The sequence below is a fragment of the Lynx canadensis genome, chromosome C1, assembly GCF_007474595.2.
Source record: "Lynx canadensis isolate LIC74 chromosome C1, mLynCan4.pri.v2, whole genome shotgun sequence".
Classification (NCBI taxonomy): Eukaryota; Metazoa; Chordata; class Mammalia; order Carnivora; family Felidae; genus Lynx; species Lynx canadensis.
In genome coordinates, this window is record NC_044310.1 from 211,480,562 (window position 1) to 211,503,123 (window position 22,562).

The window sequence follows — 22,562 nt, forward strand, 5'->3', positions numbered from 1 at the left end:
TAGTCAAAGCCTCTGGGGGCTAAGTGACTGAATTATGGCAAATGGCATGTGGTGGGGGTGATATAAGATATTTCCAGGTGCTGCTCGCAGAACATCGCACCCAATCAGCTCCCTCTATCCTTCAGCAGTGACTGTGAAGGCCACCTCTTGATGGTGGCACCTTCATGACACAAAGGGACCTGGATCCCTGAGTTGCCACCTGGAGGGAAGTGCCTTCATCAGGCTATGACACGCGAGAAATTAACCTTTTCTTGGGAGCCGCTGAGGTTTGGCGATTGATATACTATTGCAACACAAACAAGTGTTACCCTAATATTCTTGGCCAAGTTACAAACTTCCTCATACCTCAGCTTTCTCATCTATAAAATAGGTATAATTAAGACTGCTTAACTCAGAGATTGTTCTAAGAGCAACCTTGGAGAGCACTTAGCATGGGCCTGGCATGTGGTAAACAATAAGCATTAGCTATTTTGTGTGTACACACAGACAAGCATGCAAATACACATTAGCTATCCGTATGCGCACGCATGCACACACGCTTGCCTTGACTGCCCTGAAACGCTCATGGAGAGGCAGAGCTGGAAGCTAGAAGTGGGAGGGGCTTATCCTGCAAGGAACACGAATTGAGAAGGTAAAGCCCTACTTAAGGAAACGGCAGGAAGAAGTCAGAAAGCAGACAAGCAAAGAGAGAGTGAGGGCACCAGGGTAACATTTCCTAAATCTCATCTAGTAGCAGGAATGGAGGCCATGGAGAAGAGACCCACACAGGCCCAGCTCTGTGAAAGGCAAGGAAAGAAAGCTTTGGGGAGTCGGGGAGACCCTGACAGAGGCAGCGCGACTGAGAGACCCCAGCCCGTGCGAGGCCACCTTACGTGAAAGACACGCTATAGATTCAAGGCCAGCAGGGAAGACAGAAATAGCTGCTGGGGTTCTACAACTGCCTTAAACTTGTACAAAACAAGAAAGGGCTCCTCATATGTGGAGGGATTTCCTCACAAGTGGAGAACCCTAAGCAAACCACACGCCTTTCAGGAAGAAGCTCAGAGAACAACACATTCCAAATGCAGGGGAGATTATTTACACTATTTTATAAAGTTGTTTAAACTGTGACCAATGCACAAAGGCATCTATATCCTTAATAAAAATGTGTATTATTTCATGAAAATTGAGAAGTCCTCAATCTGTGATATTCAGGAAACAGGACAACTGTTAGAAATAGCTTATTAGAGGGGCACCTCGGAAGCTCAGTCAGTTAAGCATCCGACTCTTGATTTCGGCTCAGGTCACAATCCCAGGGTCCTGAGATCGAGCTCTGCATCAGGCTCCGCACTGGGGTTGGAGCCTGCTTATGATTCTCCCTCTCCCTCTGCCCCTCCCTCACTTACGCTCTCTAGAAAGGAAGGGGAAGGGAGGGAGGGAGAACGAGAAAGAGGAAAGAGAAAGAGAAAGAGAAAGAGAGAGAGAGAGAAGAGAGAGAAGAAAGAGAAAAAGAGAAAGAGAAAGAGAAGAGAAGGAGAAAGAGAAAGAGAAAGAGAAAGAGAAAGAAAGAAAGAAAGAGAAAGAAAGAAAAACAAATTTACAATGTGCTGTTATAAGATAGTTTTGTTGTTTTAATGGAAGAAAAAAAAGATGATCAGTTTATAAATCAAGATCAATTTGCCTGCCATCTCTTGGGTTCCTGATGAACTTACTGGTAATCACCAAACTCCCTGAGTCTATCTAAGTAGAATTATTAAAATTCATATTCTTAAAATGCAACTCCCTAGCCCTATGTCAATTGAGAGTCAAAGTATTTTTTATTGTTATTGTTATTACTGTTATTCGAAGTCCCAATTCCCCAATTCCCCAAGGAGAATCCTGTATATCTGTATGTGCCTCATAGCCAGGATATGCTATTAACATGGAAGATGTTAAGTCATCTTAGATAAAGGTGAAATCCTTTTCCCCACTAATAAGTAAAAATAATTAGATATGCTTCTGAAAAATTTCAAATCAATGGGCAAATCATCACAGTGCAGAAATGCCTGAGAGTAAGCACAATTAAAAATGTATTAGGCATCCAGTCATTCCTAACTCTGTCAGTAGCTTTGTAGCAGGTGGGACACAATATAAAGTTTCAAATATTTCATATTTACACAAATGGAGTATTTTCAAAGAAGAAGAAAAATAAAATTATAGTAAAAGATGAAATTAGCTCCCTATCTCAACAAACATATACAAAAATAAAATTCATACTAAATAAAGGCTGGCAAAATTGAATTTTTAAATGCTTACTGGAAAATATAGGTTAATATCTTTTAGTTCTCCAGGTAAAGAAATACTTTCTTAAATAGTACATAAAATCTAGTAACTAGAGAAGTGTGCAGAATACAATAAAAATGTCCATTCATCAAAAGACCCCTCAAAGCGAAAAGACAGCTTACGAAGGAGAAAATACTTGCAGTTCATACAGCTGACAAATGGTTAGGATCAAAGAGAAACAAAGGACACTTACCAACCAACAAGAAGAACACACACACACACACACACACACACACACACACGAGCAAGAGATAGGAAAACAATATTTCATAGAAAAGACACACACGTGGCTAATAAACATATGAAGAGGAGCTCGGGGTCACTTGTAGCCACAAAATACAGAAACCACAATGAGACACCTTTTCGCACCCATTCAGTCAGCAAAAATGAAAACTTCTGATACTACAAAACATTGAAGAGGGTGTGAATTCACAAGACCAATTATGCATCACACGTGGGAGTATATAAGAGCGTGACCACTTTGGGAAACCCTCTGACATGACACCCCCCGCCAAAGTGATCAATTACATAGCCTATATTCCAACAACTGCAGTCCTAGGTATATACCTAAAACAATCTCCAGCACACAGACGACCAAAGATACATACCCAAATGTGCCTGTCGGTCCCGGTCCATAGGGGAATAGGAGAATAGGAGAATGGAATTTGATACAGCAGTCCAAAAGAACGAGCTCAAAAATATGGACACATCTCATGAAAAAAGAAAGCACCAGAGAATTACATGCATGATACCATAACATGACTCATGCATGGCACGATTTTTATAAACATGAAAACAATTAAAGTAAAACTAAATTCTTCTATGAAAACATGTAAATAGTCTAACTTTACAAAAAGGAAAACCAAGGACAGATCAACTCAAGATTCAGAGTGATCATTCCCTGCAGATGGGAAGGGGAAGTCCAGGAGTGGGCTAATGAGGAAACTATTTGACTAGTTATGGGGTTGAACTTCTGGTTTTGATGTTGGTTTCACCAGGGATTATTACATTATTAAAATAGCTAAGAAAATATACAAAAGCAGGTTGCAGACAAAATGAGAGAATGTCACCAGCCAAGCATTATGACGGTTCCAATTCTGTGCACATGAGCTCCTTTAATAAAAGGGACAAATGCCCTTTGAGAACAGACTTAGGTAAAATATCAAACTGAAATCATTCCAGTCCAGACAGTGACAAGCTCCACCCACCAACCCTGACTGGGACTATTTATAGAAGGTTCGTTATTTGTTCTAACATGACTTACAAAGCGGAAATTGAAAACATCTTAAAGATCCATCACTAGATGGATTAAAACATGAGGCCATGTTCATATGCTTTCATTAACTCACCTCATCAGCACATTGACAGAGTGCCCACAATTTGTCAGACACTGTGGGACACAGTGATGAGCTAGACCGACTGGGGCCCCACTCCCATGGGGTTAACTCTGGTGGGGAAGACAGGCTATAATCAAAAGATCACACGTGTAAATGTGCCCTGAAAACAGATGAGGGCTGTCAAAGAAAGGAGCCTGGGGTTATGGAAGGGAAAGAGGGAGGGAGAACTAGCTTAAACCATTTAGTGACACTTCCCCGGGGACAGGGGGCATTTAAGAGAGATCTGAAACAGAAACTTGGTGGTATTCATCTAGGCGAAAGGAAGGCAGAAGAGGGGCCGCGTAGGAACAAAGAAGCGAGACAGGCCTGCAGCAGAAGGGAGCTCAGGCCGTCAGGGAGATGAAAGGCCAAGGTGGCCAGACCCAGAGCACGGCGGGCAGTGCGGTGAGATGGGGCTGGAAAGGCGGGTGAGCAACAGGTCACAGAGGAGGATGAGGCTGAGGATATGGGTCTATTTCCAAAGAGCAATGGGAAGAAGGGGTTTAAGTAGGAAGGCAACTACATCACATCGGCACTGGAAAATGATCACCTGCCACCATGAGGAGAATGGAAGGTATGGGGACAAAAGCCGGTGCTCACTTTAACAGGACCACTCTGGTTCGGTGTACAGCATGCTCAGGAGAACATGGAGAAGCGGTGGGAGGGACCCCAGTAGCACAGACAAGGGGCAGAGGCAGCTAGCTTAGGGGTAGCGTTAGTGGGGCTACAGAGAGGGTGGGAGACTTGAGAGGTCTCTAGGCAGTAAAAACGGAGACCACTTGGAGGTAGAAGGGGTGTGGACAGTGAGGGAGAGGGAGGCACCCAGGACGACTTGCAGATACATGTACAGCTGATGGAAACAGATGGGACACTGGAAGCTGAGCAGAGTGGGGCTGGGGCGTGATGAGCTCAACTGTGCAGTGGCTGAGCTTAAGGTGGCCCGGGACATCTCAAGGGGGATGTCAAGTAAGCAGTAGATAAGGGGGTCTGGAGGGAGTCTGACCTGGAGATACAAATTTAGGAGACACGCTGTGTGACTGTTGAAATGAATGAGGCAAACCCATATGTAGTGACGTGAAAGGTTGTCTATGATGTACTGGCAAATATACACATATTGTAATCACTTTTTTAAAAAAGCGTATAGAAAAATAACCATCTGATGTCAAAGAGAAATATACACACTCACATGTAGGTGCGCGTGCGCGCACGCGCGCGCACACACACACACACTGGGTCTGGAAAGAATTTATCAGGTTATTTACCTATCCCTGTGATCGATCTTTCGGTTGGAAGAGATGAGTGAAGAACTTTCATGTATTCATATAAACTTTAGCATCATTCGGTCCCGTTTCGGACAGTGAGCACTTCAATCACTCCAACTGCCCCTTCTCTCTATCCCTCTGGCCTTCCCCAACTCCCACCTCTTCCTGAATCCCCACCCAGGGGCCAATGTTGGCAACAGGACGAGATGGAAAAGGAAAGGTGATGCCAGTTTTGCACATTATCTAATAGTGAAAAAGGAGAAATTTGGGGTTTGCTTTTAAGCTGTATCGAAAGAGCATATCAGAATGTTCACGATAATGCCATTCCTGCTCCTTGAGGGCTAATAACTGAATTGGCTGAGCAGTTAAGTCAATTGAGATGACTGTGGAACACAGAAGTCTGTGGGCATACTGGCTTCTGTGTTCTCCTACTGGTCACCCATTGTGCTCCAAGGATTCGAAAGTCTCATGTAAAACCCACGAATCCCTCACACTGATCAAAGAACTTTGAAGACCTCCCCCACTGTGGAGAACAGTGTACCAAGAACTCGGCTTAATGAACACACATGAACAAAAGGAAATTAACAAAAACGGGAGGATGAGGTGGCTTTACATAGCACCCCGCACAGTTTATTCTAGATTTTTCTTGTTACTAAGCATAATCACCCAGCACAGTCCCAGTCTACACTCAGTGTGTATTTGCAGGATTGTTTCTGAAATGTCCAGACCTCTCTTTGACCAAGCATATCATTATCCCGGAACAAAAACGGAGGACCGCTAAGACAGAAGCATCCTAATGTCAGAAAGCGAGCCAAGGAACAATAATGTCTATCCCCATGTGGATTTCCTTCTTCCATCCTTCTTCAAATGAAGCACACATCGATAGCATCAAGTGAGATCTTCAAGTTGCCTTGTCTAACAGCTGGACAATGCGTTGCTTACGCGTCCTTAATTAATGTGTATATTCTACAGAGAGATAGGTAGTAACCATTATCTATGGAAATCATACCAGCAAGGCAGACGCAGGTGAAATTGCTCCCGTCTTGTTTTTCATTTGCATCTATGCAGCTGGCGTTGTTCTGGCAAGGCTCCCTCTGGCAAGCATCAAATTCTTCACAGAAAGTGCCCACATACTGATCATCACAGCTACAGGAGAAAGTTGCCTGAAACACAAACATATCATATATGTTACCTGAGTCCTCTAAAATGTATGCTTTGGCTCTAAAATGTAATTCAAAGTTCAAAGGCACGGCTTCTTTTTATAATTACACCAATACTGAATGTTTTCATCACATCACTTATATTTTGATCTGATTACAATCATAGCTTTGAGAGATACTGTATGTATGTCCTTACATTTTAATTTCAAACATTTACTTTTCTCATTCTTTTTTATTGATATTTATCCCAACCATTTTCAATCTTACTAAAAATAGGAGTGGAAAAGATAACTGTATTTTAAGCAAAAATGAAGTTTTGCTGACCTGACATGGAAATGACAGTTTTGCTAGAGCAGATACATTGTGCTATAGCCATTAAATCAGATGTCATGCCAACCAGCTAAAATCCTTCAGCACAGTCAGCACTTGCAACAAAAAAAAACAAAAACAAAAACATCATCAAATGTCCTACTCTGACCACCTTCCAGAGCACTGAAAGAATTTACTGAATCACCCTGTAAATTAGCCTCAATGTACAGCTATGCAGATGATCTGAGAGCAAGGGAAAAGAAAAGGAGTATAATCCAAGTAAACTTTTTGTTTGGTTTATATCACTGCTATCTTGGTAACAAGACCATTAACTCAGAGCACTACATTTGGTTGGGAGCTTCATTTCTGAGAGAGTTGTAAAATCCAAGTAAAACCGAGCCCTCCTGCTCTCTTCTTAAGGCCTTAGTGCCTGAAGGTGGCAACCATCTAAAAGAAACACTAATCTGGCCCCAAGTCCCGTGTGAAGCAACGTATGTTGTTACTGCAGATCTTCATGAAGAGGGGAATGGAGGAAACAAAGGAACAATGTATGAGCAAAGCTTACTACTTACAAAAACTCAAAACAAAACAGAAAAAAGCACCTTCCCAGCATTCCCCAAGCCCCTACGTGAGGCAGGTGTTCAAATATCTACCCATCCAAAGCCCCACCCACAGACCCTCCCAAGCCCGCCCTTCTTCTCACCTCCTCCTCCCCAGTCCCAGCCCTCTGCCTCCAATCTCAGAGAGAGACTCTTCCCTCTTCTCCAGGTGTTATTAACTCAGAATCCCCACCCAGGTCCCTGACCCCCAAGCACACCACGGTGCCTTCCTTCCTCCTGAAGGAGGAAACGTCTCCATTCCTCTCTTTAATATATATGTATATATTTGCCTCTCAATCAAGTTTAATAGTTCTTGCCCATTTCTTGATACATGTACTACTGCATATTTAGATTTCTTTGTAGCTACCGTTAATGAGCTACAAAACATTCTCCTCATCCTTTTCTGATAATACCCATCATACTTCTTAGCGGTTTTTACTGACATGTAAAATGCTACAGTTATATTACTGGCCATCATGCTGAGCTCTCACTACAGATCAGAGCTTTTATTTGATCCTCTTGGGTTTTTTTTAGATAAAACAACCCTGCCCCAAAGTGCATATCAGTTGCAAATAATGATAATGCCCCCTTCCCTTCTCCAGTCCTCACCGTTGCATTGGTGGCTCTTCTAGAATAAGCGTGATTTCGAAGGGAGGTCTGCAGAATTTACCACTAAGTAGAAAACTGGAACAATGACTTAATTGTATCAAATGCCATTTTAGCTTCTTAAAAAACAATAATCTCTTTCTTTCAGTCTTTGACCTAGCAATCTGTGAATGTTCAAATGCCCTACTCCTCACCCCACCTTGCATTCCTAGAAGGAACACCCCAGAGGCATTATGCAAACTTGTGTTATGGATGCATTCTATTTGGAGCTATACTTTGAGCGCTTTCCATTTAACCTGCCCCATCCCAACAGACTCTTTTTCTAAGAAAGGCTGTCCTGTGCACAGTGAGATCATAGTTTATACCATAATAAGATGCTCCTCACCAAAAGTGACCAAACCAGGAGTGGATGGACCCCTGACCTCAGCAACCAAGCAAGAGGCCAGACGGTCAAACATGACATTTAGCTGGACCAAACTGCCAGGTTTTATGTAGGTGTGTTTCTTTTGTTAATTGAATGCGTTTTCGTTAAGGGGATATGAGAAATCCTTGTAATCTGCATAATCAACTCTTTTTAAGTTTCAGAATGCATTCTTCAATTATATGTTAGAAACCAGAACAAGTAGAATAAAAGCAATGGCTTTTCTTCTTACGTTAGAGTTAAATTTTCTGCCTTCTGTTTCCATCCTCTCTCACACCTCTTTGGGGCAAATGGAAAATTCCCTCTGCCTGTAGCAACAGTTGACTTCTTGTCTGGTTTCTCATGATACTGTGAGTTTTCTTCCCTTTGTGTGTGTTTGCACAGACTCTATAGTTGGAAGCTGGGAGAAGTTGCATCAAGGACTGTGAGAAAGGCAGCCTTGTAAATAGGAAACTCTTTTTCTAGAACTATCTGCTAAGGAAAATCTTGTCCTTGTCCAAATGTGCAACACAACGCACCTTGGATATCTTCAGAGATGTGTCTTGAGCTCTTTGTGCATCTGTGGATTTACGACTGCCTTTGAAATGTAAACACTGTGCGTGTCCAGCTCATACAATTCCGAAATGGGTTTCAGCATCATAATAAATTATTATGTGTCATTATTTCTGGCAGCTGTCTTCTAAAATTTACTTGGTTTGTATCCAGAAGTTCCACGTTACAGATCAATTTCCTTGGCTATTTGGGGGATGTAGTTTGCATATAACTCTTCTGTTGTGTCCCATGGAAAATATGTTGCTGGTGGAAATAAACTATTAAAAGCCCCAAATCAAATATCTTCAAGTTATCTTTGATTGACTCTAAAGCTAAAACAGAAGCCGCACATTTTGTTTTGCTTTGTTTTCAGCAGAAAGCTGGAAAGAAACTTCAAGAAACTGTTGAAACAATGGTTTTTGACCAAGAAAAACCACAGAATTGATTCTTAAACTTTGGCTGATGGATCAGGAAGAAGATTAAGAAATGTTTACATACCCATGACCACAAGATGTTAGTGAGGTTTTTATGTATTCTGTATCATACGTCCATAACATTAGATTTCTTCCTAAGTCTATCTTCTAAGAACAACCAGCTTTCCTATATTGAGAGGTCTGTTGTACTACTTGCAAGACTTGATTTGTAAGAAGCATGAATGTGTACTAGGAAACTACGTTGTTGGCATATTTGCTGTGGAAACCAGTGATCAGTGAAAGCTGTAAACTGTTACACCAACCTTGAGAAGTTTCACCCACTATAATATCACTAATTAGGTCCAACTCACTTAACCAGCACAAAAGGCAAAACGGACTTACTTAAAAGTAGTCGGTTAGCGAAATTACAGAAAGATATTTCCTTGCAAAGTTATTGTGTAGTTCTACGTAAAAGGACTTTTCAAGTAAAATGAAAAGAGATTAATTTCAAAGCCCAGTGCAGTCTCAATTTTCCTCAACAGTTTGAAGTCAAATATTCCATTTGTGCATTAATGAAACTTTCTAAGTGGGAGGAAGCTCACTTTGAAAAGGTCCAGGTTTAAAAAGCTTCTGTCACACCTGCATTCATCTATTCATCCACACGGGCACTGTCCTTGGTCCTGGAAGCATAAACATGCAGAGGACTATCTCTTAGAAATTATCATCTAGTGTACTGTGGCTGACAATAAATAAAACAAACAGGTAAACAATGTAGTGAATGAGGTGATAAATGCCACGGGGAAAAATAAAGTAGGGAAGAGGAAGAGAAGGTCCCTATAAGAAACATCCCTCTTAAACCTCCTATTATCGTATTTTCCGAAAGGACTCTGGTGAGAACATTTTGTGCCATACATCACTTGGTGCCTCCTTTATAAAGTCCTGCCCAGGAAAATTCGCTCATTTAAGTGCCAGTAAAAGTTATGCTAGTGGTGAGAGCTGATGTTTTGTCCTCGTGAACAACACGGACCATGTGACTGCCCAGGTTTCCTCCTTTTTGATTTGGCTGTAGTATGCTCTGTCTACGGCAAGTTCACCTTGAACACCCACCTAGGGTTCTGTGACCTGTATGGCTACTTCCTCTTCCTGACTTGGATATTGCATTCTAACTTAGATCTTCACTGACTCTGACTTATTTTTTTTTGTATTTTTTAATATTCCAACTTTATGAAACATGGAGTCAAATGTCTGATAAGCCCATATTCCCCAGCAAGGCACAGAACGCCCTTGGCAATCTAGCCCCATCTCCTTTTTCTGTCTCATTCTCTGCAATTTTCACTTCTCAGTAAAGCCTAATTGTCATGAACAAATGATCCCACAGAGACACGTTTTCCGAAGAGCTTTCTCTCTCTCTGTCAGGAATCGGAATTCATCGTTCTACTTTACCCTCCCTTAAACAAAGTACACAGAAAACACACTTATCTCTTTTTGGTGCCCCAGTGATATCAGCATGAACATAAAAGTCCCAGCTGACTAGACAGTGAATCTCATTGTTTATAGAGCTTGCTTACATTGAATTTCCTCATTAATCTTCACCACATCTGTCAGGTGGCTATTATCAAACCTATTTTAGGAACTTAACAGACTCAACAGAGAGGACAGATACATTCTGGAAGGTGTCCCAGCCAGCAAGTATAAGGTCAAGGCTTAAACCTGCATCATCGATTCCAAACCTTTTCCACTCATAGCTGGATATTGTCCTATCATCACCAAGATGGTCTGTGTATCCCAAGTGCATGTGGGGCGCCCTTCACCCTGACTCTAAAAATAACCCCAACAACTGTGGTATTTTGGTTCTTGCTCCAGATTGTCTGGTTTGTCTACCTCCTCTCTTGCCGTCTGGCCGCCTTCCTTATCAGCATGATCGTCCTTTTGATTCGCTGATTCTAATTTCTCTTAGTCTTAAGAATAATGCCAAATTTATTCAAATGAGGCTTCAAAATAGAGTAAAAATATCCATCCTGAGGGCTGAAAGTATCTCTTGTACATAAAGTGCCTCATCACTCATGGACACACTTGAAAACTTTGATTAGAAAATTCTTCACCAGAATTGGAGGTCCTTGACATCTAGAACTTTAGTTACTCATACATAATAGATGCCTGAGTGTTCACTGAATTGAGCTGACTTCCTAACAGGCTGTCTGAGGGTAGCCTTGAAGGACATTTCTGTGCAAGTAAGGGGTCTTCTACTTCCTTGTCTATCTCTGAGGGTCTTGCGTTCTGCTAAGATGGCATCACAGCCATAATCCACACATTCTTACTCCAGGGGATACTGGGACAGAAGTTGGGGGATAAGTCCCAAGCCAAAAGGTGACTAATGGGCCCCTAAACCCCTGAAAATGGAAAGGAGATTATTTGAGCCACTCCTGGCCAAAGACTCCCTGGACTAATTTCCACTTCCATCAGGGACCAGTCTGGTTGCAAACAACATCTGGGCTATTCGCAGTGAAATGTATGAACATCTGCAAGGTCAAAACTCTAGCTAATGAACCGCTAGTTGTTGGAAAAAGGAGACACAGACATGGTGGTTTGCCAAATTACTCTCACTTTTATAAATGTTCAAAAATCTCCACAGTAAGAAATTTTGTTGGGGGGCACCTGGGTGGCTCAGTCGGTTAAGCGTCCGACTTCGGCTCAGGTCATGATCTCACAGTCTGTGAGTTCGAGCCCCACGTCGGGCTCTGTGCTGACAGCTCAGAGCCTGGAGCCTGCTTCGGATTCTGTGTCTCCCTCTCTCTCTGCCCCTCCCCTGTTCATGCTCTGTCTCTGTCTCAAAAATAAATAAAAACATTAAAAAAAATTTTTTTTAATAAAAAAAAAGAAATTTTGTTGTTTTGGGGGCACCTGGGTGACTTGGTTGGTTAAGCATCCAACTTCAGCTCAGGGCATGATCTCATGGTTTGTGAGTTTGAGCCCCACATTAGGCTCTGCGCTGTGCTAATAGCACAGAGCCTGCTTCAGATTCTCTCTTTCTCTCTCTGCCCCTCCCCTGCTCACACTCGCTCTCAAAAATAAATAAATAAACATTTAGGAAGAAAAAAAAGAACTTCTGTTGTTTTTATGTAAGCATCTGGCTGAGTCTCAAGGAAGGAAAGACACAACTTTGGCAAATGAGAATCACACTCCGTATCACGTGTCCGGATCCTCCCTGTGCAATCTGCTAGTGCCTTTACGGTAGGGATGCTGTGGAGAACATTGTGTGCACATCACTGAGTCCTCCACGTGTGAGGTCCCACTCCAGAAACTGATTTCCTATCCAGAACACCAGGAGAAGCACCCCTTGCCCTAGACTGACATGCATGCTTTCTTCTGTGGACAACATGAATCATGTCACAGATTCCCTCTAAACAGCAGAGTCTTCTGGAAGAGTAGCTCAGCCAATCCTGCGCGGGGGAAGGCGGGCCTGCCTCTCAGCTTCCCCAGCACACAGAGGTCAGGAGCAGGGCACACCCAGCCCAGGGCTCCAACAGGAGAGCAATTCCTGCTTAGAGAAGACCTCTCTAAACCAGTTCTCTAGACGCTGGCAGGGTCAGGAAGTAGAGTCTGTTTCCTAGCAAGAGAAATCTCTGGAATCTTTCTGCTCCTGGTTAATGAGGGAGCCCAAGTGCAACTGTCCATGAAAATGATTCCCTGAGTAGGGGATCTCTGTAGACCCTCTTGCAGAGAGCTTACACTGCCGTGAGTGCACTTTAGGAAAAGGAGACCCAGGAGGGCTCAGATTCCAGCCTGAGCTGTCCCATCACCCCCAAAATGCACTGACTCTGAATCTGTGGACATGGAAGCCACAGAAGCCTCATCCTGGCGGTCCTCAGCCAAGGACCTATTATTCCAGCTCCTAGGAATCTGACTGGATGGTCGTTTGGGTCTGAAAACACATAGCTGACAAACACTAAAACTTAGATTAAAAGGATCAACCATAGCACACATTTTTGTTTGGTTAAGCATAGGTGAGCTATAACTGAAGGCTCAGAACACTAGTCTAGCATGCTCTTTTAGACAAGTAGAATTAGCCTTTTACTAAACCCAGATTTGGTATTTCAAGAGGCAGAAATGATTATCTGGATGTAAAATTTAAGAGACTACCTGAGAATGCTTATTATGATATAAAAATCCCTACACATGCCTTTTTTTGAGCCCAGGCCACACACAGACCCCTGGAGCCCAGCCATAGAGACAAAGTGTTGCCTCCTGCTGGGAACACAGTAAGCTATCTCAAAGGGAAACTCACTATGAATTACATTTTTAAAATTTTTGTCTATTGGCTGGGTCTTACTGCTCATTCATTACACATATAATTTAAACAATATGCTTGAGTTTGCTTATGGCTCACAATCTTATTTGTCATTATCCTCAGACATACTATTGCTCTTCTATTTGGGTTCATTCATCTCAAACACAGCAGCTTATTTAAATACAAAAAGTAAGCTTGGAAAACATGCAGATCGGGGCACCTGTGTGGCTCAGCTAGTTAAGCGTCCGACTCAATTCAGGCTCTGGTCATGATCTCACAGTCATGAGATGGAGCCCCAAGTTGGGCCCTGCACTCGGCATGAAGCCTGCTTGGGATCCTCTCTCTGCCCCTCCCTTGCTCACTCTCTCTCTCTCTCAGGAAGGTAAGAAGGAAGGAAGGAAGGAAGGAAGGAAGGAAGGAAGGAAGGAAGGAAGGAAGATGGGAGGGAGGGAGGGAGGAAGGAAGAAGAAATAGAGACGAGGGTCTTCCGTCCTTTCTCATCTTTCTTCTTGCTCCTCTTTTCCTTCCTTCATTCCTCCTTCCTTCCTCTCCTGTCCTTCCTTCCTTATCCTTCTTCCCTCCCCTCCCTCCCTCCCTCCCTCCTCCCTCCCTCCCTCTCCCTCCCCTCCCTCCCTCCCTCCCGCCCTCCCTCCCTCCCTCCCGCTCCCACTCTTCATCTCATCTCCTCTTAAATTCAACTTGACCATTCAGAATTCCTAGAATTCATTTCTTTGGCTTAAATGTTAAATTCTGAAAAATAGGAAAAATAATAAATGAGAGCCCTGCTCTTCCTTCCAAAGGACACTGCTGTTTATTTTATTACCTCAAGGGAGAAGAAGTAATTTCTTTCAGGAAATTTTGTAAAAGGCTTTCTCTCTAAAAGTGGATATATGGATTGGCAGAATGGAGACATTCAAAAGCAGTTTCTAACCATATCCTGGCAACTTCTGTGTTCTCAGCACTTTGAGCATGGCTGTAATTAAGCATAAGATTTCAATGGAATCAGCCTGGATCTTCAGCTCATCAGTATCTGTGCATTTATTTGATGAAAAGTTATAATCCATTAGCAAATGTAAAGTTTGACTTTAAAAAAAAGTCACTGAAAATTCATCTTGTATTGAATTTCCCTGGGGGGGGGGGGAGGGGTAACAGGCTGATCCCACAAGTAAATGAGATACCATTCTAATTATCTTAAAATTTCATCTAGTCTTCTAGTTATTTCTTTTGTTACATGAAAAGAAAATGGTAAAGAAAAAGCTTTAATAAAAAGGACATTTTGAGGTATAAATTATTGATGAGAAGAAGGACTCATTGAAAAATAAAGACCAATCCTGTAACATCTTCCTCAAGCTACCTCAGATGGAAAACCCACTTTGAGTTACATTTTTAAATGTAAAGCGAAGATGTTCAACCAGTGGTAACTTCTGCGGATAGGAAGCCGACGGAGACAGGGCAGGGTACCCAACAACCATCTACTGAAAAAAAGACCCCACTATATGCCAAGAACCATATGCTGAAGAGCCACTTAATCCTCCCAACAGTCTTGTAAGATCAGAATAATTTTTCTATTTCACCAATAAGAAACAGTTCAGAAAATGTAAGTAGTTTGCTCAAGGTCACACAGCCCCTCAGAGGCCACGGGAGGCAGATTCAGTCTCACTGCAAAGACATTCTTACAATTTAAGATATTCATAAATGCAAGGAATCAAGTTACAAAGTATGAGGGGTGAGGATCAAACACCATTCTGAAAAGGGGGATGACAGAAGCATCTATGCACCAGGTGGGAATTTGAAGGGGACGACCTCCAAGGCCTCTTGAAATCTTAGATCTGATGCACCTCGGTTGCAGTCCCATGAGGCCACAAATCCTCACTGCCACTATCTTCCTGCAGGTGATTTCATGCCACCCTGGGGTGCTGACAACCACCTCATGGGTTTCTTTCCTACTCTCATGGCATGAATGTGCCAGGGCTGCCATAACAAAGGGCCACAGACTGGGTGGCTTAGACAACAGAAATCTACGATCTCCCGGTTCTAAAAACTGAGAAGTCTAAGACTTGCAAATAAAATAACTGTATCAGTAAAACAGGATGAATAAGTAGTTGACTTGTCCCTGTTTCTGTCTGAGGTGATGAAAATCAAATAAAATCACAAGTGAGATTTGATATAAGCAGAGATTAGAAATCAGGCTTAGGCAAGCAAAACCTCTTTGACCTCAGCCACAGCAACTTCTTACTCAACATGTCACCAGAGGCAAGGGAAAGAAAAGCAAAAATGAACTACTGGGACCTCATCAAGATAAAAAGCTTCTGCACGGCAAAGGAAATAATCAGCAAAACTAAAAGGCAACCAATGGAATGGGAGAAGATATTTGCGAATGACGTATCAGATAAAGGGTTAGTATCCAAAATCTATAAAGAACTTATCAAACTCAACACTCAAAAACAAATAATCCATTGAGGAAATGGGCAAAAGACATGAATAGACACTTTTCCAAAGAAGACATCCGGATGGTCAATAGACACATGAAAAGATGCTCAACATCACTCCTCATCAGGAAAATACAAATCAAAACCACAATGAGGTACCATCTCACACCTGTCAGAATGGCTAAAATTAACAACTCAGGCAACAACAGATGTTGGTGAGGATGCAGAGAAAGAGGATCTCTTTTGTACTGCTGGTGGGAATGCAAACTGGTGCAGCCATTCTGGAAAACAGAATGAAAGTTCCTCAAGAAACTAAAAATAGAACTACCCTACGACCTGGCAATTGCAATACTAGGTATTTATCCAAAGGATACAGGTGTGCTGTTTCGAAGGGACACATGCACCCCCATGTTTAGAGCAGCACTATCAACAATAGCCAAAGGATGGAAAGAACCCAAATGTCCATCGATTAATGAATGGATAAAGAAGATGTATGTGGAATGAAATCTTGCCATTTGCAACAATGTGGATGGAACTAGAGTGTATTATGCTAAGCAAAATTAGTCAGAGAAAGACAAATGTCATATGGCTTCACCCATATGTGGAATTTAAAATACAAAACCGATGAACATAAGGGAAGGGAACCAAAAATAATATAAAAACAGGGAGGGGGACAAACTATAAGAGATTCTTAAATACAGAGAACTGAAGGTTGATGGAGGGGTTCTGGGTGGAGAATGGGCTAAATGGGCAAGGGACATTAATTAAGGAGGACACTTGCTAGGATGAGCACAGGGTGTTATATGTAGGGGACAAATCACTGGAGTCTACTCCTGAAATCATTATTGCTCTATATGGTAACTAACCTGGATGTAATTTTTTTTTTTAATTTCAGAAAGAAAAAAAAAAGTTTTCAAAAATAAAAATTACTCAAAGCAGAAACTACAAGATGTTCAAAGGGAGAGAGGGAGGAAGAAATCAGGCTTCGGTAAGATCATCAAAACACCCAGTCTCTTTTTTCCCATTAAGATCACACCGACCATTCACAAGTCTTGGGAAGGTCAAGTGCTCAAATGGATGTGGTGACCACACAGGGGCAGCCTGTATCTGGCCCAGGTAAAAGGTGCAACACCTGCTCCCGTACAGAGAAAACCCAAGTTCCCTGTCCTGACTGTTTCAAACACTCCAACTGCTCTGGGTCTATCCTTAGGTCGGTCCTGAGTGGCAGCTTTTGTCCTTTTGGGGATGAGCCATGGAGGGCTCAAGACCCTTGTCACCGTCTGACACTCAAAGTCCAGAGATGGGGAGATAGTCCACCTGTGTGACATTCACCTTAATGACAGGGCTCCTGTCGGATACTCTCTGATGTGTGGTTCTTAACCTTCTTTCTTCTCTCTTTATCCTTCTGTTTCCCTGTTTCTCTTCCTTCCTGTTGGGCCCTTCACATATGTGGTGGATTACATTCATGGGCCATGGCTAACAAATACATGTGTGCCCCAGTTCTAATCTTTAGCAGTACACGGGTCTTCCCCTGTACATGGACCACTAGCCTAGCTTTATTTTCTTAGGGGACCTGTAATTCTTCTTTGCCTCCATCCTCACATCTGTGTTCCTCCTCCTCTATAAGGTTGTTTAGTAGTTTATGTATTCTTGTGGATAGGCTCAAACCCAATCCAAGAGAGATGTTGAACAAATAAGCAAAACACAGCAGAGCTGATGTAAAGCATCAGTTCAGCCTTCCTTGTGCAAGGTGAAGGCGATTGTTCAGCCCCTTCTCTCCTATTGAAATAAGAATGTACATGTAGTCAGAGTGGTTAAAATGAACAAATCAGGAGACTATAGATGCTGGAGAGGATGTGGAGAAATGGGAACCCTCTTGCACTGTTGGTGGGAATGCAAACTGGTGCAGCCACTCTGGAAAACAGTGTGGAGGTTCCTCAAAAAATTAAAAATAGATCTACTCTATGACCCAGCAATAGCACTGCTAGGAATTTACCCAAGGGATACAGGAGTGCTGATGTATAGGAGCACTTGTACCCCAATGTTTATAAGCAGCACTTTCAACAATAGCCAAATTATGGAAAGAGCCTAAATGTCCATCCACTGATGAATGAATAAAGAAGTTGTGGTTTATATACACAATGGAATACTACGTGGCACTGAGAAAGAATGAAATATGGCCTTTTGTATCAATGTGGATGGAACTGGAGAGTGTTATGCTAAGTGAAATAAGTCATACAGAGAAAGACAGATACCATATGTTTTCACTCTTATGCGGATCCTGAGAAAATTAACAGAAGACCATGGGGGAGGGGAAGGGAAAAAAATGTTAGAGAGGGAGGGAGGCAAACCATAAGAGACTCTTAAAAACTCAGAATAAACTGAGGGTTGATGGGGGTGGGAGGGAGGGGAAAGTGGGTGATGGGCTTGAGGAGGGCACCTGTTGGGATGTACACTGGGTGTTGTATGAAAACGAATTTGACAACAAATTTCATAGAAAGAAAGAAAGAAAGAAAGAAAGAAAGAAAGAAAGAAAGAAAGAAAGAAAAAGAAAAAGAGAGGGAGGGAGGGAGAAAGGAAAGAACATGTAAATCTTGAATATTAAGTATCATACCCTAAATTCCAAAAGTTCTGTCCCCGATACCATGGAATTTGACTAAAAACATTTCCTCAGTATTCGGAAAGGAAAAAAAAAAAAAAAACCCGACAACTATCTTTTCATTTTATTGTGAAAGATTTTACGTAGAGTCCCTGATTTAACAAATGCATTTCTCACTTTATTGAATTTAAAGGCACACAAATTGAAGTGAAACCAGCAAAGATGGGAAGGTCCTATCATTCATTTTAATTAAATCTTATCTCATTAAACATTTGTTGCTTTCATCATTTTAATACTGAGAAAAAAGGCAGGTTATATCTAATAAATGTGTTTCTCCAAGATAATTAGAAAAGAATCATTCTAATAATTTCCAGAAGAAACTCATCAAAATATCTAACTCAGGGTGGCAAAAGAATTAGTTAAGTTCACAAGCAGGATGAATCTTGCTTGCTTTCAACTTATTTTTATTAATCTGTAATATTAACATGAAATGATCTCTTCCATGTAATAATTTAATCCTCCAATTCTGAGTAAGAAAGAAAAGTCTGCATACAAATTTTGAGTATAGGAACATTAACACTGCTCATATCTTCCTTTCAAACTTACTTGGTTAATGTATCATATTTTAACCATTTTGATGCTGGCATGATTCATGTAGGATTCTTAGAACAGGATATTGGTTTGAGGTTCTTTCTTCAGAGAAAAAGAAAATGCACAGTTAATTCCCTAAAGCCTCCATCCCCCCATTATCAGATGGGGATGATGAAATGTCATGTCCCGGGGATGTAGAGGTGGAAGTCCCTGGGCTAAACACAGATCCATGTAAGTGCTAGAAAAAAAAAACAAAAAAAAAAACATTAAGTTCATTTCCTCTTTCATGTGAACAGGGCTCTGACACAGGCCGATACACCTTGTCCTCTGGCTACCACAGAGGACAGTCCTCAGTATGGGAATCAATCTCAACTAATGTTTTCTAATTATAATTTTTAGATGCTTATGTTGGAAAGAAAAAAAAAAAGTCCTATCAGCTGGCCCAAATTCCTGTCTTCTCTGAGGGATGCATAAATGAGCTTTTGCTATGGTATAAGGCTCCAAGTCATTTATGACATCGGATCAATTTATTTAACATAACATCTGTCTCAGATGACTGGCTCAGATACCACCAGCCTTCCCTGTGTCTAAGAGCTGGGAAGAAATGAAAATCAAACACAGGGCTCAGATCTGCTGACAAATCTCACCTCCCCAAACCTAGCTCCCTGTTCTCATATCCAACACCTAGAATTATCTACTATTCTCACACCTACTAAAACCAACCCCTTACTAAACTAAGTTACTCAGTTTTAATGATAGATAAAACCTTAGCTTGATACGATTTTAGGCACATTTGCATTTAAATAGGAAATCATGCCTTTATTACACAGGAATCAAGCTCAAATAACAGGATTCCAGGCATCCCTCCAGAATGGTGTGTCAAGGGAATTGGAGAAGAAAAGACCTCCCTAGATATCCTTGGATCTTACACCAGCACAGCACCCCCAGACCACGGCCTTCTGTCCAACAGCATGGGCAACGAGATGAAACCAGTGTCAAGTTACTTTTATTTTTTAAAAACATTTTTTAAAAAATAAAGAACCTTCAGTTCAAAAGTAGAGACCTCCAAAAGAAAAAATTAAAAATAAATCTATTTCTTCCGACTACTGCTGGCTGATAACCATGGTTTTGCTTATTTTTTAGAAGACCCTTTTGGCAAGGTTCTCCTTGGGGAGCAATTACATATTCATGAGCATTTCTGGCGAAAATTGGTATTTGTCAACAGCTTTAGTTTTTAACTGCAAAATTAAAAATACATTTAGCTACAGTGAAGAGTCACTAAATTCTACCCCTGAAACCAATGTTACACTATATGTTACCTAGCTAGAATTTAAATACAAATTTGAAGAAAAAATTTAAGTAATAAGCAACACTTCAAAACAATGGGATAAAAGTAACAGACAAACTGCCAATTGCCCATTTCTGTGGCCAACTGCACCAACATTTATTTGTTCATAGCACCGGTTTTCAAAACAAAACAAAACAAAAACGATAATGTATAAAGCATATGCTAGGGACTTTGGATTCAGAAATTCTAGCATCAACTTTGTCCCAACAATTATCCTTTAAAATTGGATCTCTGAGAAGGAAATTAAACATGAGCCTAGCCCCAAATGACTTCCACTAAAGTGAACTAAAACCTGTTGTGCAGGCCAGAAGTGTTCCTGGGTAGTTCAAAACAGGCTGAGTGGAAGCAGAAACTTCCAAGGATAATAGGGTTGGAGCGCCAAGGGCAGCAAGGGCCACAGGAAAATGGCTGCCGATGGGAGGCAACGAAGGGCATTTTCATTGGTTTGCATATTGTATGTGCCACCTTTTATTTGTAAAGAACTTTACAAAATGCTTCCACATAAAAGATCTCATTTCACCTTCCATTAGGACATCTTCCAGCTCCTATATGGATGTGTGCTAATGCCAGGTCTTGTTCGTGTCTCAGCCCTGTGACATGGGCCTTGTCATCATCCCCATCATTGGGATAAGGCCCATCTCCTTAATGGCCTCCCGGCTCCATTTGAAAACCCCTGGACACAAGTGACCATTTAATTTCAGCTTCACAGGTGCTTCACAGGTGCTAGTTGCACATCATTGTGACTAGAAGGCTCTGGGGGGATTAAGTGACTCAACACCAGTGAGTAGCAGGGTCGGACCTTGACCCCCCTGATCTGCCTCCATGTCTACTGGCTGCCACAGAGCCACAAAGCCTCATACGTCATCAGAATGGTCTCAAGTCCACACTGACATCGTCTGGACCCAATACAGGAACCGCTCTCTTTAAACACATGGGTATTTGCCGTAGCCTTGAGTCCTCTCTCCAGCTAGATGACAAAAATAATGCCTTCATATGCTCCTTACCGTTCTAAACAAAGCTAAATGTTAGTGCCTATGGAAGTACTATAAAATTCCTAAATTTCAGCTTTTCCTGAAATCATGTAAGTTAATTCCCGAGAGACTCTATATCCACATCCAATAATTTGGGTGAAGAAAATGTCCACATCACAGGGCTGTGGTGAGCGGAAGATCCTTTCTATCAGGACACAGCAATGCAACTCACGTCTCCATCCTGTGAATTTCAACCAAGCTGAATTTAATGGAGTCTATCTGATTAATTGCAAAATGAATTGTTCTTTCAGTAGAAAATGGAACGTATAATATTGTACTAATCTAAATATGGAAGCTCATACTTAACATTTGTACTTAGTTTAGCAACCTGAAAAAGCCCTGTAGGCAAAAGTCACATTTGGCAGCTGCTTTCGATGTTACCTATCACAACATGGTACCGTTTTTTTTGTAATCCCCCAAATCTTCCGTGTGTAAAGAAACCCCCAAAATAGAGCAGCAAGCTTTGGTTGAAACATCAATGAAGATAATTCCAACTTGAAGAAAAGTGATCACATTACACTGTGAGTTCCCACAGTCTATGACCTTGGCCTGTGGGGCAGCCTTGCCCTTCACTGAATCCAAGTTCAAACCAACCGAGGCATTTGCCACTCATCTTGTTGTAGGCTCTCTTTCCATTCCAGACCCTTACAAAACTTCCTCAGCAGGTGGCTTCCTCCCCACTTCAACTGCTGTTATATTTCAGTCTCCACTGACCTTTAATGTCCCTTGTGTTAATTTGCTTGATTTGTAATGGCTCTGTTTGACTTTTTGTTACTGGCACTATTGGGTGGTGATTACCTTTTGTACTTTGCTCACCAGCTCTTCAGTATATACTAAATTAAATCGAGACCAGGTAGTTTTAAAGAAAATGGATATAGGTAAATAAAATGTGATGAAGAAAGCATGTGAAGAAATGAAAAAAGCAAGTAGGAAAGAAAGACCAAAATCATCTTAGTAAAGTTAGGAAGGGAGCAGCTATTAAACTACAATGTAGACATAAAATAAAGAGAGAAAAAGCGAAACTTTTTAAGTTTTTCCATAGATATACATCTAGACACACACGCATAATTATTTATGGAATGTATAAATGGCACTGTGTAAGCTGCCACCAGTATTTTCTGTCTTCATGTGCTTCCTCTTCCTGCCCTTTCCTGCCAGAATGTTGCGGACTGCAAAAACGAGATGTATAAACGACGGTTCTGATGTCCTACATAATTAATGATCTTTATATTCTGGAAAATGCTGGAACATTCCACATTTGCTATGACCTCTGCGGACTCCTGGACGACTGTGACCCC

General features: G+C 41.6%; 1 protein-coding gene across 1 annotated transcript in view; it reads right to left on the reverse strand.

The window, feature by feature from the left end:
• The window catches only part of DNER (delta/notch like EGF repeat containing), a 186,979-nt gene that overhangs the window by 109,983 nt on the left and 54,434 nt on the right, over positions 1-22,562 (reverse strand). The window contains exon 8 of the mRNA XM_032594126.1: positions 5,949-6,102. Coding sequence (XP_032450017.1) covers positions 5,949-6,102 — 154 coding nt within the window. The remainder of the gene's footprint in view (positions 1-5,948; positions 6,103-22,562) is intronic.